Here is a 21,296-nt window from a genome sequence, read left to right on the forward strand (position 1 = left end):
AATTGAAAGGCTAAAATATATTAGTTAATTGTGCCTAATGCATTAACTGAGGTTTTTGAACTTTATTATAAAGTGTACTACATTTTGTTATTATATTCAATTATTGGTAACACTTTTAATTAGGGAACACATTTTCACTGTTAACTAAGAGTTTTCCCTCAATAAACTCATAATTACTGCTTATTAGTTAGGAAAATAGTTTAGCTATTGGGTATTATTATTATTATTATTATTATTATTATTATTATTTATGATACTATGCATGCAATTATTATATATGCAATTATTGTCATGCAAAATACTAATAAACAGTGTTGGAATTAAGGGTGTTGGGGGGGTCCCAGACCTCCCATAAGCATTGAAGGACCCATACACCCCTGCATTTCCCGAAATTCAGGATATGGGGGCAGAAAATTACATTTATATGTAATTCATATAGCTGATCAATATCACACAAAGAGTGTTATAGTTAATATTAAAAGACTTCCATTTTAGACACCACAAAAAAATGGAACTATTTATATTATTTATTAGGAACTATTAATATTAGTTGTATACTACAACTATTTTTGCTCTATTTCGCCAAAAAAAAATCGTTCCGAACACAACCACTGCACTGTTTTGCGTCTCCGTGTTTCGTTCCTTAATGAATCAACCGTTTGAAAGATTCAATCGCAGTGACTCACTTATTAACAGTGACTTGCTGACACCTACTGGCAGTTTTAATTCAACATTTAAAGTACCGTTTCATTTTTTTTAATAATTTCACATATCAGCATTAAACAGTGGGTAAATACAACTAAATGCCAATTCAGATGCAGCCTTTGTGTTTCCTCTGTACTGAAAAAATGAATTTTGTTGATAATGATTTTAATAGTGTGGTAACAGCCTAACATGTCTTATTATTCTAAGTGACTTTATTGATTAAATATAAGAATTTGACGCACAAGATAATGCACACTTTAAGAAAAAATAATGGGTTTATAAAGGTAAAAAATGCCCATAAAAGGTAAAAATCACTTTAAACTTGTTTGAAAAAATTAATTTCCTCGGCTAGCTATTTAATTCTTCTTTGCTAGTGATTGTTTGATACACCTAATTCACTGATCATCGTAAAATAAGCTTTTAAATTAGAGTTACATTTTAGGATAACAAGGACAAGACAAAAATATGAATAATAAATATAAGGTTTACTTATTTATTTACTTTTGGGGGGGGGGGGGGGGTGGGGGGGGGGTGGAGTGGGGGTCTGATTAGGGGGACACAGTTCAAACTCTGCTAATAAATAGCCAATATTCTAGTAATATGCATTCGAATAAACATCTAGTGAGAACTGGTCCCTATACTAAAGTGCTGACTTCTTTACTATTAATATTTTCCCTTATCTCCAGAAGGAGCTCTTATGTTTGCTATTACGTTGCTATTTCTTTCATTCGTCAGCTGTTTTAACATATTGTTGATAGTAACTATGACAAACAGTGATTGTTTAAGACAGCGTAACACACTGATCAGAATGATTCACGTTTGTTTTCTCAGCTTCCACACCCAGTCTAGAGAAGTCACCACACGCCCCGTGCGCAAGAAAACATGCCCTCCGGTTACAGACTTCACAGCTCTTCCCATCTCTTTATGGGCATGTCATGAACACTACATGAGTTTGGGTGTGGTGGGAAGGATATGGATACAGACAGAATTCTGGAAATGCAACACACTCTCAGTGGAAAAAAAAAAAAAAAAAAAAAAACTGTCAGTAGGGCGGTACCTTTTTGAAAGGTACAAATATGTACCCTTTAGGTACTATATATAATACCTTTGAGGTACTAATACACTCCCTTTAACTATGGGTAAATATGGAACAAATGTGTATCTTTTGAAAGGTGTTCTGCCCCAGTGACAGCTTTTGTGCTTTTTTTGTTGTTGTTGTTGTTGTTGTAAAAGAGTTTCCAACAAAAAAGGTCTCATTCGACTGTATTGCAAAGTCAAGTTAAAGTGTATTAAACTGTTCCACTCATTTTTGAATGATTGAATAATTTGATATTCAGTGAAAATAAAATATATTGGGTGACAATCCTCAAAATTGTTTTATTTAAATAATAATCAATCAAATTATATGTATTTAACAAATTGTTGGGTTTTTATTTATTGAATAAAAATATGATTCATGTGTGCACAATCAAAGTAAAATAATACGTAACAATGAAGTTTTAAAGTGTTAAAATATAGGTGTTAATTATGGGGGTGAATGCGTATAGCAAAGTCATCAGTGACTGTAATAGGCATTTAGACACCTAAAATAAGTGGATCCAACTGGTCACATCCTCACTGTGTTACAGCTTTCTTCTAACTTGACTGTACATCCGCTGTGTGTGTGATTCAGATAAATGCTATACTCAGTATCTCAACATTACTACATAATATTGGTGTACATGGGCGTGATTGGGCATGTCAGTACAACAGACTGTAATTACCAAACCTGCAATTTCATACCAAAAAAATCTGAAGTGTTTTGATCTCTTATACTCTCAAAAATAAAGGTATGAAAGCTGTTACTGCGGCAGTACCATTTCAAAAGGGACACCTTTGTAGTGAAAAAGTCCATATTAGTACCAAAATGTACAAAAGTGTCGCTTTTCTGAGAATGTATCACTCCATTTACCATTACCATAAGAAAAATCAGGCCAAAATATATTTTTAATATATGCTAATCATATGTTGTAAGCTCTTTTTTTTAATGGAAATATATTTAATATATATATTTTTCAAAATCTATTTCAGGGACAAGAAAATAATTGTTGTCATAATTGATGTGAATATATTGTCTCGGGCTGATATATATGAGGACAAAATATATTTTAAATGCATTAAATGTATATTCAATATATTTATATTTTTAAAAATAAAAATAATTTTTTTTTTTTCAAAATAATAAATAAATAAATAAAGGCCAACAAATATATTGGTAGAAAATATATTTACCTATAGGGCTGTCAAACGATTAATCGCATACAAAATAAAAGTTTGAGTTTGTCTAATATGTGTGTGTACTGTGTGTAATTATTATGTATATATAAATACACACAAATTAATGTATATATTTAAGAGAAACATGTTATGTACAAAATATTTTTATTTATATATAACAAATTATGTACAAATTATAATTAATACATATACTTGTAAATATTTCTTAAATATATACATGAATGTGTTTGTATTTATATATACATAATAATTACACAGTACACACACATATTAGGCAAACTCAAACTTTTATTTTGTATGCGATTAATCAATTAATCATTTGACAGTATTTTGAAACATATTTGAGCAATTAGCCTAGCCATTTTTGTGCGTTTTGAAATATATTTGAAAACATGTTTTAATCATATGGGCAGAAACTGATTTGCATACTAAACACTAAAACAAGCAATATTACATATTTACATCTACAGAAATATAAAATATACACAAATCATTTATAAATGTTTATATAGCCCTTTTACTATTTTGTAGCTATATCTCTTTAGATCTCTTAACCAGGGTTTTCCAAATGGGGGTTTGTGGACCCCTGTGTACAAATAATTTTAAAATAAATAAATTGTTTAATTAAAAAAAAAAATCACTAAACTAAATTTTATCTGGTGACTTGTATGTCATGTGTCTATGAAGCAACATCAGAGAGCTGTGAACGTCAACGTGTGGTTAAATTATTGAAATATTAACTTAAAATATCGGGGATACTTGTAAATAATTTTCTTCTAAGCCAAAAACGTTTGAAAACATCTAGTCTAACTGAAGTTGAGGAAAGCCTCAGTTACACAAACACATAGAAGAAAAAAAAACTTGATCGCCTCCTGGAGGAGAAAGGAAGAATGACGAGTCTAAACCGTTCTTTCCCACAATGAAGTCACAGAGAAAGCAAAATAAAAGGAAAACACAAAGAGATCAGTTTGAAAGGAATATAAAACAAACATCAAAGCGAAGTCATGGGAAAGAATATCAGCTATTGTGAAGGGAAAGCAAAAGCTTACAGCACCTGGTATTCCCAGGCGGTCTCCCATCCAAGTACTAACCAGGCCCGACCCTGCTTAGCTTCCGAGATCGGACGAGATCGGGCGTGTTCAGGGTGGTATGGCCGTAAGCTAAAGACGGCTGTAAGATCAGGCTATTTAAAGAAAACACACCGCCAGCACAGCTACACTCAGACATTCATTGACACACCCGCTGCAATATGTTACCGCTTCAATGAAAATTAACCTCTATGCACTCCAGCCCACAACATTTGTGCCAGAACGCTGAGTAAGAACAAAATGTCAACTTTTTTAAAATGTATTTTTTAATAAGATGGTTAGAATAAGATAGATAGATAGATAGATAGAAAGAAATACTAGAAAAGCAAACATGACCGGCAAAAGGGTGTGATTCTTTTGCCCCTTCTGCCCGTGAAGCTGCCAGTGTGTTTTCTTTAAATAGCCTGCTCTTAAATTCAATAGACGCATACGGCCATACCACCCTGAACACGCCCGATCTCGTCCGATCTCGGAAGCTAAGCAGGGTCGGGCCTGGTTAGTACTTGGATGGGAGACCGCCTGGGAATACCAGGTGCTGTAAGCTTTTGCTTTTTCTTCACTCCATCTGATATACTTATGGCTTTGGTATATCAGGATGCTTGTTCCTTATTCATTTTAAACGCTAAATGGATGTTGTCATTCTTGGTTTAACAGACAATTCTTCACCTTAAGTCTTTTGCAGGTTTTGTTTTTTTTTGTTTGTTTTTTTTTTTTTGTTTTTTTGTTTTTTTGTAACCCTGCTGCCCCAATAAGAATTTCTTGTCCAATGGCCCCTTAATTTTGCAATTTCTACAGTATTGCATTCTTCTTATAGCCATTTAATCATTTTTATAATTTATTTACAATGACTGTACTAAATCCGAATGATTTAATATAATTCGCCGGACTTCTAACGGCAGCTGCAGTGGTGTGCTGACTTTACTAATCAACGATTGGCTCTTTCATTAAGAAGGCGGGGCTTCGCGGCCATAATGAGCGTTGGATTCCAAAGACCGACATTTAAAGACTTGCCAAAATACAAACAGACAGACAACGAGGTAAAACAAGGGTAAACACTGGCAGTGTTTTTACAAGATGAAGGAATGTGATGGAATGTTTGGGTTTCAGTCGATGCAGCGAACTTGCGGAGTTTCATCTCGACCTGTAAGATAAACTTAAAGTTAAAAGTATCACTAATATGTTGAACCTAATTTTTCAGTTCCGCTAGGAGACACTCGTACCACATGAAAAACTCCAGATTTGAACAGATTTTAACTACATTTCCGAGCAGCAGGAGCAGTATAAACAAGTGACTCTTAAAATAATATATATATACTTTATAGTGACATACGTATATATATATATATATATATATATATATATATTTTTTTTTTTTTTTTGCAGTTTTCACATGAGCTTACTGAAGGTAGCTTAGAGTTGGGAAAAAGCTTTCAAAAGCTAATAATTTTACATTTTGCTATTTACCTAATTAGTCACTTATTTACTCAAATTATGCTTACCAAACAATCTCTTGTAAATATAATGTAAAAGTAACACTTTTACTGATCTCTGTTCTAATTTCTCTTTAAGTCTTATGTAAATCAAAGTCATATAGCCCAGTTAATGAAAGTGCAAACAAATTATTTTTTTGCGATGGCCTGCGCAATATATCTAACACACTGCAACAACTACCTTATTATTATCATTTGTTGCACGAATGTGCAATGTGAAGCAGGATGTGGAGTGAATGTATTACGAGCAGCTCTGGCAAACCTCATCATCTAATGCTTTCTTTGAAAGATGTCACTATAAAGTCAAAAAGCTCTGTCAGCTTCAAATGCTTTTCTGCTCTTACATATTGTTTTACTGTTAACTCAATAAACTGTTGAACATGTTGTACTAAAGCATAGGCCAGTCAATGCATTGTTTGCTCATAGTATTAAATCCAAGTCAGTTAAAGTTAATTAATCACAAGTCTTACAATTTCCCCCGCAACCATCAGATGTCCCCATCGCTTCAGTTCATTCAGTTATCAGTTAATAATCAGTTTCCATGGTAAACAATACTGGGTTAAATCTGTTTGTTAAGTAAGATTCTGTCTTAAATACAGTTTGCTCTAAGAATGTCTAGGTCTGATACCAGACTGCGGTTTGATTTATGTTTGTCCCATCTGTCTTTTTGGATCAGAGTTTTTGTACTGTTTGTCCCTTATCAGTTTTTCCCCAAGCAATGAAGCAGGAACTGCTGACAATCACATGTGATTCTCTCTCTCTCTAGTTAGTTTAGTTTTCAGCTTTTTTTCTGCAGGACACAGAATAAAGATTAGTAGCTAAAAATATAGTAGCTACACAAACACCTGTTTATCCAATGATTGTGTGTCAAATACAGACAAAAAATGTGTCAAAATGCCCATCATACATGTAAACACAATCAGTCATGTCTTAAGTGAAAGTAAACAGCTGGGGGGGAAATTGATGTTATTATATTAGATCTGTGAATAATGTCTTAAAGGAACAGCAGCCTAATATACCTGCTGCTGTCTGTGTCATTAAATCAAGAGAAAATCACTTACTGCCCTTGACTGAATAACGTTAATAAGAAGTAGATTTGATAAAATCGATGTATTTTTTGTGGTGGGGCTAGTGAAAAAACCTTAGTGGGTGCTTCTCAAATGTAAGGCTGCATATCTTTGCTGCCACGTCATCATGTCAGTGAAGTCTGTCTCAGTCGGAAAGATCCTTTTGTGGCCTTAATTCAGCTGAATTTGAAAGATGCATGGGATGCATCCTTTGTGATCTTCAATCACCCACAGTCCTTTGTACACATTCCAATTCACGAAAATAAACTGATGAAAAAGAGTCAGTGCTGAGCTTGTCTGAAATATTAAATATGAAATGTAAGACAAAAATAATGTTTTCGGACAAGAAAACATAGATGTTATCTTTTGTTTTGGTGCTAATTTGGTGTAAATTACATGTGGCTCATAAATGGAAGTTTAAAATACAATTTTTAATTGTATTTTAAATTGTAAAATAAATTGTAAAAATTGTATTTAATTGTAAAAATAAATACAATTTTTTAAAATGTTATTTGCAAATTTTTATCTTACAATTCTGCCTTTTTTTCTTGCAATTGCAAGATAAAAACTCACAATTCTGACTTTTTTTTAACAAATGCGAGTTTGTATTTTGCAATTCTAACTTTTTTTAGCAATTGCAAGTTTATATCTGACTTTTTTATATAAACTTATCTCACAAGTGTGACCTCTCAGAATTGCGAGTTAATTTTTTTTTTACAATTGTGAGTTTATGTCATGTAATACTGATAACATGCAACTATGAGTTTATATCATGCAGTTCTGAGAAAAAAAGTCAAAACTGTGTTTATATCGTAAGTGTGACTCTATTTAAATCTCACAATTCTGTTTTTTTTTTTTTTTACAATTGTGAGTTTATATCATGCAATACTGACTTTATAACATGCAACTGTTAGTTTATATCATGCAATTCTGAGAAAAAAGTAATAACTGCAAGTTTATATCTCGCAATTCTGACTTTATAGCTCACAACAGTGATTTTTATATCTCACAATTATGAGAAAAAAAGTCAGAATTGTGAGATAAAAAGTTTCAATTACCTTTTTTTTAAGTGGCAGAAACGGGCTTTCATACTAATGTATATATAGGCAAGGCAGATCACTCTCTCAAAAATCATCCATTTGAAAACATACAGTAGATCGATACAATAAACTGGCAATAATGTAATTTATTAATGTTGACATCATTATTTTTTGATAAAAATGACAATGAGGCTGTATAGGGATGGAGGTACAGTGTGTTCAACAGATAGTAATGTTGTTTCAACAACATACCAATTGTTCAGCTCTATTATGTGGTTATATTAGGTATTAGTATATTATATATTAGTATTAGTAGGTTTTTTTTTTCATTTAGATGTTACAGCTCGAATGTCTCTTTTAATAGCACAGCACATGCGTATTAAATTGCGTGTTTCATCTGAAACTGGATCAGTGGGTCATCAGTGTATACTGTACCTGTCGGGTCGCATACAGCACGTCCTCCACTAACTATCAATGAGGAAATGCTCGAAGCACTCAACAATGGAAACATAAACGAAAGCAAGTCTATAGGAGCTTAACAAAAGAGAAAAAGTAAAGCTTTTTAAAATCAGTTACATGAATTATTCAGTAAAATGTTAAATTCAACTTGTGAATACTTTGTGTGGATGAACTGGTATGCATACTAATATAACTCCTGTGGATGGAGTTTTAAAAAGTTCTAATAGATGTTTTTATAAACTGAGAGATGAGTCAAAATAATTTTGTGTGGTAAATGACAGCATGCTAGAGATGCTGTAAAAGAGAACTTAACTCAGAATACAATGGGCTTAAAGCCTGTTGATTATCTCCTAAAATAGCAACAAAACCCACCACAGCACGTTCATGAATAGTTTGCCAATATGTACTGCAGCATATATAATCATCCATTTAGTATTAACAATAGTGTTTGCTCTGTTTTGTTCCCCTGTGATGAGCAAAGAAAATTCGCAGTAAAACCAATATAGTTTTTAAGTAAGTGTTAAAAAATGGTATTTGGGATACAATGTAGTAATATCTGAGACTAAAGGCCATTCATTAAAAATAAAAAGGAGGAATATTCAGAATATCATTACTGCAACAATTTCTTTGACTTAATCCAAAATATGTATGGAATAAAAAGATGAGAGGTAAATTGTGAATACTGGGGTGATTTGTGAAGCAAATGTGTCTTTTAATCTTAATTTTAGCTTCTTGTGAGCACTATATTCATGCTTTTTAATATTTGAATATAATAGTCCTATAACAGTGCCTTCAATGAAACAACACCAGAAGAAATGGATAATGTCCTGGCAGAAAATTACTGGTACATTTTTTCCATTACATTTATGCACATTTCCTTCAATCCTTAAACGCAATGTAACGCATTATTCAAAATATGAGGAAAACACCTATAACAAATATCAATATGGAAAATTCCTTCATATTAAGTCAGTACACTTGGCTGACTTAAAATTTTTTAACTGAATAAATAAATGAAAGTGAACATAAATACAGAATTCTATTCATAAAAGCAAATAAATAAGAATTAAAATCAACCTGTATTTCTAAAGTGTTGTCACCTTAATTGTATAGCTGTTAACACTGAGTCTGTGCTTTCTAATTTTTGAGAAAAAAAAAAAAACGAGCTGATATCTCATGTTTGATATTATTATTCATGATGTTTTATTATTCATCACAATGATTTTTTTTTAATATGCATCATTTTCTATATTAATTTGATAAAAGTGAACAAAATGTGCACAAACTGTAAGCGGTGATGTACTGTAAGCAGATAAAGAGCAAGCCTACGTGTTGCACATCAAAGGAGATGCCTTATGAACTAACAGATGAAGCTAATGTATAATCCTGAACTGTGTTTCTATGGCAACAGAATAATTATCAATTAAATTATTGTAAGTTAACCTGAAATGTATGCAAATGATGAATATTATTATATAAATTAGTAGGCTTTAAGTCAGTATTGTGACTACCTTAGTGTTTTAACACTGCGCATTAAAGTATGATGCTGTATTTTTCTTGCTCAGCGCTATTCATCTAAAACATTACATCAAACAAATAAAAAAAAGGACAGAAAGTGTGTATGTGTCTGTGCATGCATGTTAGTCACTTTCACACCTGCATCACAATACACTGTCTCATTATGTGCAATGTTTATAGGTCGAATAACAAGAGAATCTGCTGATTCAGATGATACCAGTTCAGTCATTATCCTGTAAATCACTTATATTTTTACATAAAGATACAGTTTCACAAAGGATGATGTGTGATAGAAATTTCCAACTCACCTTGTGTTGCAACACTCTCCAAAATGTGTCTGCAAACCTTTAATTGTGAATTTCATCTGCATTTGTGAACATAGAAATTATTATGGGTCTTTTCATCACAGTTCAGTTTTTCTCTTCTGTTTGTGTCTATAGGAATGCTGAAAAATAATTGGATAGCCTACGCGTGACACTGCTTCTGGAAAACATGGTGTAGGAGATAAATGTTCAGGGACTCCTTGCCAAAGCAAGGTCAGTCTTTAAAATCTTTTGAAAGTCTTCAGTGATGACTCAGAGGAAACTTACGCTTATAAACCATAGGCCCACATGATGTTAGAGCAAACTAAACATGATAGAAAGTAAAATGTGAAGAAGAGCTCACACAACCCATCAATAGTCAGCTGGATACACTTTTAGTTTATTTAACCATTTATCACATAAACTAAAACTAAAAGGCATACGTTTTTTATTAAAATGTAAATACACACACACAGTGGAGATCAAATTTAGAGAACTTATCTGAAATATTGTTAATCTTCATCACTCAAAATTTAAAGGAATGTTATACCACTGTTCTACTAATATGTTGGAGAAAATATTCAAGGCATTTCAACAAAAACCTTTATTTTGTGAAAAACTTATCAAAATGCCCCACTAAACATTGGACGTCGTAGTGACGTGACCCTGACCGACGGACCCAATATAGACATGATCTGCACGTCTATCCGACGTCCAATGTTTAGTGGGTGAGAGAACAGTAACCACTGTACCAAAAAAGAAGACTACAACTAAGATTGTAGAGGGTTGCAGCTGTCAGAAATTAGTAGGAAGTGTAGAGGCCCTTGCTTTGAAAGACTGTCACTCTCTTCCATAGTTTGGTAACTGTAGCGTGTTTCTTTGCCATAATTTTGTCGCCAGGGCTACAATTTTCCAGAGATTTTCAGATCAGGATTCTGGCCCAGCCATTTCATTATTTCAATGTTCTTTGCTTCAGGGAACTGCTTTATCCATTTTGCAGTGTGACTGGGAATTGTCCTGCATGAAAATTGCAGGCTGATAGAGAGATGCTTGCAGGGAAGGAACTGCATGTTGCTGTAGGAGGTTCTGATAAACATGTGCATTCACCCTGCCATCTATCTGTACAGGAGGCCCAACTCTTGCTGCAGAAAACATCCCCCAAACCGTGACACTTCCTCCTCCACCTTTCACTGACTTCGTTATGCAGTTGGGCTTCAGTCTTTCCTCAGTTTGAAGCCGAACAAAATGTTTCCTATCAGACCTAAATAAATTAAACTTGCTCTTATCACTAAAGCGTACTTTGGACCAGTTCTCCTCTGTCCACACAACATTCTCCTTAGCAAAGGTGAGCTTAGCCTTTTGATTATCTCTGCTGATGAGAGGCAGAGTGTGTTTTCAGTCCGACTTAGATTCTTACCCTGGGTAGCAATTCTAGCTGCAGTGTATAACCGATTACCTATTGTGAGTCTCTGCATTATCCTGTCTTCTCATGCATTTGTCTTACGTGGACGACCAGCCTTTTTGGAGGACTTGAATGAATTAACGTCATTGTAAACCTGCAATATTCAAGAAATCACCAATGACCAACTTCCTGTGACAGGGTTTCAGTCACCTTGCAGTGGCCCGTCATCTTGCAAACTTAGTGAAAATTGGAGGAAGCACCAGGTGCCGTATTAACACCAATAACTTCTCTGAGCTCTTTTTCATATATCTCATTTAAGTTTTTTATACTGTGCTTCAGAAAACAGTTAATTTATGAAATGTGCTTAAAAAGCTGCCCTTCTACTCCTGTTAGGATAACTTCAAAGAGGACTAAGCAGTGACCTTGAAATTGAGGAAATTATAGGTTGTTCTCCAATGTTGATCTCCACTAGCAGTAGGCCAAGAGCATCCCAGCATGCAAAAGCGGTCAATCACAGTTCCTTTTGTTTTGAGAAGACATTTTTTTTTTTTTTTTGTATTTAAAATCAATGATAAACAATAAGACAGGGGTTTTCAAACCTGTCCTAGAGGCCCCCCTTGCCCTGCATATTTTGTATGTCTCCCTTATTAGACACAGCCAAATCAGGTCTTGCAGTCTCTACTAATGAGCTGATGATTTGAATCTGGTGTTTTAGATGAGAGGGACATGCAAAATGTGCAGGGCAGGGGGGCCTCCAGGACAGGTTTGAAAACCCCTGCAATAAGAGACTTGCAGGAGAAAACACCAAAAAGTAATGCATACTGATTATTAAACAGTCATAACATTAAAAAGCAGATATCCAAAGTTCTTGCATTAACATAATGACATCATTATCACATGGCACAGCTGATTGGATCTGTTCTAAACTGGTAGCCATTGAGCTCGCTGCTCAACAGATACTTGGCTAGGGCTTGCTGTAGCAGTTCAGAAACCCACCACCTTCCCCAGCTCCACCTGTATAGATCTGCTATGGGGTATTCATATATATGCTATGTGGGGGTTTATTTTTATATGTTACATGTGCTGCAGCAGTATTTCTTATATGCTCACAGCAACAGGTTGTGGATTTACTGGCAGTAGCAAGTCTCTGTACTGCAGCTTAGCAGATCTATTCCACCAGGACCAAACACACTAACATTTTCATGTAAAATACCATGCCATTCCTTCCAAGAGTTGCCATGACAGAAATATTGTTTGTGATTTAAATATAGTTCAGTAATTCTGAAATTAAAACTTTCTCTGCAGGCTGCCATTAATGCAATAAAAACATAAACAGTGCTGGGTAGATTACTTACAAATTGTAGACTGTTACTGATCAAATTAGTTTATACAAATCTGTTTATACGAATTGTAGTCAGTACTGCAATCTAGATTATACTCATTTTAGGTATTGTATCCTGAGTACTTTGGATTACTTTTAGATTACTTTTGATTTAACTTGTTCATAGATTTTAATGGGATTATTGCTATAAAAGAACAACCACAATAAAAAAAAAATAATAATATATATTCCATTCTGTGTTGTCAACATCATGAAATGTGTTACATCACTTCACACGTTGGGGTACATGAAAGAAGAGGGTTTATGTGTTGATGAAAATCTAATAATAAATAAAACCATAAAAATATAAAAATTATTAAAAAAAAAAAAAAAAAAAAATGTGTGACCCTGGACCACAAAACCAGTCATAAGTGTAAATTTCTCGAAATTGAGATTTATACACCACCTGAAAGCTGAATAAATAAGCTTTCCATTGATGTATGGTTTGTACAGGACAATATTTGGCCAAGATACAACTAATTGAAAATCTGTAATCTGATGGTGCAAAAAAATATTGAGAAAATCACCTTTAAAGTTGTCCAAATGAAGTTCATAGCAATGCATATTACTAATCAAAAATTAAGTTTTGATATATTTATGGTAGGAAATTTACAAAATATCTTCATGGAACATAATCTTTACTTAATATCCTAATGATTTTTGGCATAAAAGAAAAATCGATAAAGTTGACCCATCCGATGTATTTTTGGCTATTGCTACAAATATACCTGTGCAACATAAGACTGGTTTTGTGGTCCAGGGTCACATATTGTATTTGTTTACCTGCATGTGACCATTAAATTAACATCAGAGAACCATGAACATGCAAATATGTTGTTAAATGTTTGAAGTATAAACTTAAAATCTCAGGGGAACTTCAAGGAAATATTTTAGGTCAAAGGGTTTAAGTGATAAAAAAGTCTGGGAATCCCTGCATCACATGAACACACATTAATAAGCATGAAAACAGCAATGACATGGTCAAAATCTTCCAGCTTTAAAAAATATTTTTGTCAATTACATATCAACTTTAATAATCATTTGTCTCATACATGGTATAATTGACTAAGAGGTGCTTTGTTCCCAAATTCAGAAGAATGAATCATAGATTACTTTACGTGACATTTACATTCAAAGCTAAACAATAGGACACACAGTACCCTTTTTAGTAAGGAAAATTTAAAAGAGAGAGAAAAAAGAATAATTATTTAGAATCAACAGGCTGTGAATAATTTACTTGAATCGCATGAATAATATTTAATCCAAAACGTATGTGCATTTTAAAATGTAATATAATCTAATTGTAAGTACTACGTTGTTGCAGTCTGACTGTGTAATCCAGATTACCTGTAATCAGTTACTACCCAGCACTGAATATAAATGTCATCGGAATCATTCGTGCTAAAATAGGAAAAAAGCAATAAGATAAATTCAGTTCTAGACTTTCAGGGACGGCTGTCACAGTTTGAATAGCAAGCAGGCCAATGTAAGACACTGGAAAAGTACAAGCTGTGCAAATGCTAACATTGCCAAATGCCTGAATTTAACCTACATTTTTGTAGCCTGTTTCAATCATGTGATCACTATGAAGGCATTGCCAAGCTACTGTGACACTTACAGCTGTTCCAGGGTAAGATGAGCAAAAATAAATGCACACTTTCCCATATTTATTTATGTATACTGTGAATCAAATTAGATATTTATTAGATTCAACTTTAAGGTGCTGCATCTTTTATAAAGATACTCTCATATTTGTTCAAATAACAAGGTTTTATTCTTTTTATCCATTCGATAATTTAGTTTTTGTGTAATTCCCAGTGTGAATTATTGTAACCCGCCGATGAGCAAATGAGAGAGACAAATCTATTCATTGTTGAGGTTTGCACTAACCGAGTACAGACGCCTTAACTGTGCTACAAATCTGTTTCAGTTCATCATCTGACAAACTACATGATAAGCCACTCTCACAATCACATTATAAAATGTAAAATACATTTCCATGGTAACCAGTTTTCCTATGTCCTGATTTCCCATAGCGTGTGTATGAGTGTATGAGTGTGTGAGTGTGTGTGTGTGTGTGGGAGGGGGAGCATTGGGGCAGAGAGAGAGAGAGAGAGAAAGAGCGAGAGAGAAATGGGGGCGGGTGAGTGCGAGAGATGAGGCAATATGTGATGGTAAAAGACCACATTCACTGTTACAGAGCACAGAACCAGTGTAACAGGTATTACAAACCGCACTGCATTACACCGTTCATCTGAGCATCGACTATTTGACTGGCTTTGAGAAAAATGGGCTGGGTTTTTTTCTGAATTTCACATCTAATAGCCTGAGAAGATTCAGAAGTGTCATTTTTGGACATTTTCAACGGATTTCACGATCCTTGTCAAGACAAACATGGCAGAACACTTCCAAGAAAAGGATACAAGGCTTCGAAAAAGACATGCAGCCTTCTGAGAGATCGGACTGTGTTTTTTAAAACGTTATTTTTTAATCGCAAAAAGTTTCTTTACGGAGCGCAACAGGCAGAACTGAGCAAACCTCGTGAGATATTCTTCAAGCTGGTTTGCCGTTAGAAGAATGGAGTAAAGCTGGGATCGTCTATGAAAGCTGGGATTGATTATTCCAGATCTTGAGACATGGCTCAGGCTGAAGACATGCCTAAGGAGGTGAGCGCTGAGGGGAAGGGAGAGAGCGAGTCCGCCGGGGAGATAAAGCGGGCTCGGACCATGGCTCTGTACAACCCCATCCCAGCCAAACACAACTGTCTCACCGTCAACAGGTCTCTCTTTATCTTCGCTGAGAATAATATCATAAGAAAATATGCAAAGAGGATTATAGAGTGGCCATATCCTTTCATAAGCCGCATGCGAATAATACAATTACAAATTGCATGCAATTATCACTGATTTGTTTATTTGTTTGATGGTTGTGTTGTCTTACCTGTTTGTGTTTTGATTGAAGTTACCTGCCCTTTTGCTGTCAGTCGTTTTGTGGAAATATCCCGGACGCATTTAGTAAAAGCCGGAAAGAAAAAGTTGGAAAAATCCCCTTCTAGACTCTTACGGCACTCATCCCTAAGCAAAACGGTTTGCGTTTCTACCATTAAAACACGTCAGTCTTTGTGCTAGACACTTATTCTGGGATGCAACAGTTTAATAATTTATAGTTCAAGTTTATAGTCAGAACCACTTGTGAGAGCTCAACATATATAAGTAGTACAAGAAATGTTCAAATGAGTTGGGGAACCTCTACAAGCACACAGTTACTACATTAAAACTGTTGGTTTTATTTGCCTGCCGCTACACAAATTAAATGACCAGATAAAGGTTAATCTAGCCAATATGAAATGGACACAGATTAATTGAAATCATATGGAGATTTTTAGCTTCTCAAATTTGTATCCTAAAAAAATAATCTAGTAATCTCATGTCTCCTCCTTTGCCCAAGCATTTAAATCCAAGACAATTCAATATGAAATCAAACATTTCTCATTCTTTCAATACCAAATAATACGAATTATCTGTACACCTGACCGATGTGAAAATGTAAAAAAAAATACATATATATCACAAAACGTTCAAGAATGTACATGAATTCATCCAGCACACAAAGAATGCAGACTGTATGCGTGTATGTAGTTCTTTGTCACGGATTGAACAAATTCATGTACAATAACAAGACTTGTTTAATCAACAAGAGCTAAGAACTAACCGAGACTAGTTAACCAACAGTGTTGGGGAACGTTACTTTTAAAAGTAATGCGTTACAATATTGAGTTACTCCCTAAAAAAAAGTAATGCGTTACTTTACTTTTACGGTACTTTTTAAATCTGGGCAGGGCTTGCTTGTTTGTTTTTAATATAAAATGTTCTATTTTTGGCAAATGTAAAAGCCTTTTTACACCAAAAGCCTCAGGCTTTGAGAAAAGTAAATTCACGTCTGTACAGTAGACCGCAGAAGAAAAAAAGTCAACTCTTCAGCAATAAAAAAAAAAAAAAAAAAAAAAAAAAGGAAAACAAATGTTAGATTATTTTGGGTAATTTTTGCTCATTAGTATAGTTGAATTGGATCAGTGAAGATCAGCAGCAAAGACACTGGTTAATAAAATGGGATTAAATGCATAAAGGATATTTATATTATTAACATATTCTGAGTTGAATGTCACTGTTTGTATTCATTTTGAGGAATACTGAATCTGTTCTCTGTGAGATGAATTAATGCATGTTCACATTTATTCTAGAACTAACATCTTACTCCCGATTTCTCTCAACATGACATGGGGACAGGAGAGCTTTTAATCAATAAATGGGGGGGGTAATAATATTACGTAACTCGCGTAACTAATGCGTACTTTAACAGAACTTTAAAATAAAGACATAACGTCATTGGGGCGGTACCTTTTTAGCAGGTACATCTTTGCACCTTATTCACCCTTAAAGTGTGCATATTAGTACCTTATACATACATGTTAGTACCTAAAAAGAGCATATTGGTACCTTAATGGTGCATGTTGAGAGGGTAGGGGCGGATGTCATATGGCTTAAACACTGCATAACAACCTAGACTTTAAACAGCTCAATCATGACAACTCAAACTCACTAATGGCTCAGTGTTGGTGGATGATGACAGCTGTGATCTGGGTTTGTTGCAGTTGGACATGATGCTAAAAGTGTACTTTTGGACCACAGGTTTCTAACCTTGTTGCGGACCAGTGGACTTGAATTGTGACATTGTGGTGGTGCGGGATAGTGATCCACACCGGCTGTAGAAACTGACTGTGTGATTGCAAACACAAGCAAATGGGCTGGGGTATCAATTACAGTGACATGACTTGACGTGCAGAACCAGCGGTGCCTGTGACAAGCCATTGTTTAAAACTAACTGGCATGAGTGCATGGGCAGGAGAGATGCACTTGCGAATAAGGCTTGGTGTGGTTGGTGAAGAAGCAAGGATGGACTTGGTAGGTGGATGAGAATGTGTGGATGTGGCAGGCACTGGAGCCAGGAGCTGTAGCAATCGTGACATGAACAGAGACTATAGCAGACTGTAGGGTTGCCCTCACTTTGACCTGAGACGAGGGTCATGACATTAAAACCCGGCACGGATATAACCACACTCAGGGAACTCATATGCAATCTGGATCACTTGGGACATGAGTGATTTTGATGGCCTCATTTATACCTGGTTTTAAAGGTGTCCTATTGGCTAGTTGCATATAGTGGCCATGCTGGATTTCTGGTCAAGCGAGTATGGGCATGGACATTTCCAGTTTTGCTAAATGCCAGTAATCCGAATATTACCTTTCATATATGTTTACAGGATTTTGTCACTTCAAATTAAGATTTATATTGCTATCATTACTATACTATTAATGTTAATTGAGCCAGTGGCATTTGAAACTTACATATGTTACCAAATAAAGTTAATAAAATATGTATTGAGACCATAATGCAAGTTGAAATCTGTGAGGATCTTGTTTGACAGTCGCAAACCTTATGATCTTATAGCAGTCAGAACAAAATCAACTCTTTGAAAATGTACAGTATTGCACATTTGATTGTTTTGGGTTTGAATGAAGAGATCCCATTGGACTTTGACTAACCACCAACGCTGAACTGCATAATCAACAGAAGAAAGAATGAAGGAATCTTTGTGTTGCATCTTTCTGAATTTCTGCACAGAGGTATGCAATAATGTAAGGAGGATGTTTTCTCTTCTCATTGATATACCACTGTCACCATATTTAATTTGAAAAACATTCATCGCATTTACCTAGCCAAGTTGCGTTTGAAAGTTTTCCCTTACAGTAAACGTGAACATTTCAAAGACTGAAAGTAGGCATGTCCATACTCACATCGCCGTAGCTCACCGACACCTTCTTGTGCACCTAGTCACTTATGCCCTTTTATGAAGTCTTGATTTGGTTTTTGGGTTGTACTAGGATAGTTTTTCATGCTTGATTGTTCCAAAAGCACATTATTTTTCACATATTTTTCATTATTGTAGCACCTCTCTTCCCAAAATCTCGGATGCTTTGTCTCGGATCTCTGTTTCAAAGAAGCCCCTCCTTCCGAAACATGAAATGTGCTCTGATTGGTCAGCTGGTCAAGTACGTTGTGATTGGTGAACCGCTTAGAGCATGTTCCGCAAATGTCACACCCTTATCATAACCACGACATAGTGACGACGGGCAACAACAGCAGCTCTTCTTCTTCGTCTTCTCTAGTGCAGCTCAACCAGTCCTTGCCCCCTTTTTTGCCTATCCATGGTTGGGTATTATTTAAATGAGTGACTTTGTGTCACAAAATCTAGAAGAAGCGCACTGCATACTCTGAGCAAGCCATTTGTTGTAGTTCCTGAGAAGAGATTTCTGTTACTTAAAGAAGTCAACTTCCAAAACAAAGATTCACATGTAATGTACTCGCTCCTTTGTCATCCAAGATGTTCATGTCTTTCTTTCTTCAGTCGTAAAGAAATAATGGTTTTTGAGGAAAACATTTCAGGATTTTTTTCCATATAATGGACTGATATGGTGCCCCGAGTTTGAACTTCCAAAAAGCAGTTTAAATGTGGCTTCAGATGATCCCAAATGCGGTTGTAAACAATCCCAGCCGAGGAAGAAGGGTCTTATCTAGCGAAACGATTGGTTAATTTCTTTAAAAAATTACAATTTAAATACTTTTTAATTTCAAATGCTCATCTTGCCTTTCTCTCCATGAACTCTGTGTATTCTGACTCAAGACAGTTAGGTTAAGTCGAAAAACTCCAATCGCATTTTCTCCCTCAACTTCAAAATTTATTTTAAAAGCATCCTACATCGCTGCAGAAGTACTGACCCAGTCTTTGCAACGTGAACATGCAAAGAAGATCAAACACCCTTAACAAAAAAGGTAAAACAGCAATACAGGACGATTTCGAAGTTGAGGGAGAACATGAAATGGGAGTTTTTGACATACCCTAACTGACACGAACTGGAACAAAAACAGTCCAAGCAGAGTAAGACGAGCATTTGGCATTAGAAAGTATATAAATTGTATTTTTTTAAAATGAAAATAACCAATCGTTTCGCTAGATACCGCATTTGGGATCGTTTGAAGCCGCATTTAAACTGCTTTTTGGAAGTTCAAAATCGGGGCACCATATCAGTCCATTATATGGAGAAAAATGCTGAAATGTTTTCCTCAAAAAACATAATTTCTTTATGACTGAATAAAGAAAGAGATGAACATCTCGGATGACAAGGGGGTAAGTAAATCATTTGTAAATTGTTGTTCAGGAAGTGGACCATTTAAAGAGAATATCTCCTTTTAGAGTGAACTTTGAGCTTTATAACCTTGCAGATCTTTTTATGCTCAAACAGCAGCATTACACACTAACTAAAGTTGAAAAAGTGAAAAAGCATAATAGGAGCCATTTAAGATGCATTTTTATCAATCCGATCAGAAGTGGACAATCCTAGGGTGCTTTCACACCTGTAGATCGACTGCTTTGTTCCGAAACAGGGCTCAAAATTATTACAATGTTGCTTTTTATTCATGGTGCGGTTCGCTTTTACACAGCAAAGTTTCTAAATGGACCAAATGTGTTCATACAAGTCACACGTGAGTAGACTGTCCTCTCATTGGTCAAAGTTCCATGTTTTTTTCCGGGATTCCGCTCAGCTGTTATCTGTCAGGATGGAACAACAACAGCTTTGCGGGCTTATTGTTGCATTTTTTTTTTTTAGGTATCGTTATATTAATTTATAATTTTGAGCAGGAGTCCAGGATTCGTCAGGAAAACATTTTTAAAACACACCTCCTACAAACGGAGCAATAAGACGGCATTATAAAATGAAAAGGCGTGCTTTGATTTTGAATGGCACAGACAGACACAGGTTCATTTTAAGCGGTATTAGCAAAACAACAAAGCTACTGCTGTTCATGGAACTTTAATTACCCATTATACAGTGTGATAAAGCTAGGTTCGTTGGTCCATTGGATTGGACTGCTTTCTCACTACAACCGAACCGCTCCAGTGTTCATTTGAAAACGTACCAAGACTGCCTCTTCAAGGAGGTCTCGGAACGCTTCTTTGGTCCGCTTTTGATGTGTACTTGAGTGCGATTGCTATATTCACACCCGCCCAAACGAACCACACCAAGAACAATCACTAGAAAGACCACCTTGTCTACACCTACTGACCTAATCCTCAAACATTACAGGACATGTGGTGGAGGCTAACTGTAAGTTTGGTTTGATGGCCAAAAAATGTAAAAAATACAATGTTTTTTTACCAGTTCCACAGTGTTTGTTGTAGTTTTGCACTTCAGAGCAGAAACAAAAGCTGCTGCTGTCTATATTTTTTCCGTTGTGTCCTTTAGTGTTCATGTGTAAATTGTGCAAGCTTATTTTGCATTATTTATTTTTGCAACACCCTCCCCTCAAAGAAATCAGGAAAGTGGTTGAATGTGGATAAAAGAGACAAATTAAAACGCCAGGTGTAACTGTGAATGTGTCTTACTCGATTACTTGTGATCCGATTGACCAAACGCATCTTAATACCAGGTGTAAACAGTGCTTATGAC

At 35.1% G+C, this 21,296-nt stretch overlaps 1 protein-coding gene and 2 non-coding genes across 3 annotated transcripts in view; 2 read left to right on the forward strand and 1 right to left on the reverse strand.

Moving 5' to 3' along the window:
* cacna1eb (calcium channel, voltage-dependent, R type, alpha 1E subunit b) overlaps positions 1-21,296 on the forward strand; it is a 411,785-nt gene that overhangs the window by 305,516 nt on the left and 84,973 nt on the right. The window contains 1 exon segment of the mRNA XM_051122724.1: positions 14,937-15,573. Within this exon segment, the coding sequence (XP_050978681.1) occupies positions 15,366-15,573 (208 nt within the window). The 5' untranslated portion in view covers positions 14,937-15,365.
* On the reverse strand, positions 4,025-4,143 carry LOC127155185 (5S ribosomal RNA). Its single transcript, XR_007825543.1, has one exon. It is a non-coding gene; the product is annotated as a 5S ribosomal RNA (ribosomal RNA).
* LOC127155205 (5S ribosomal RNA) lies at positions 4,496-4,614 on the forward strand. Its single transcript, XR_007825550.1, has one exon. It is a non-coding gene; the product is annotated as a 5S ribosomal RNA (ribosomal RNA).

This window comes from Labeo rohita, chromosome 2 (genome assembly GCF_022985175.1).
Source record: "Labeo rohita strain BAU-BD-2019 chromosome 2, IGBB_LRoh.1.0, whole genome shotgun sequence".
NCBI lineage: Eukaryota > Metazoa > Chordata > Actinopteri > Cypriniformes > Cyprinidae > Labeo > Labeo rohita.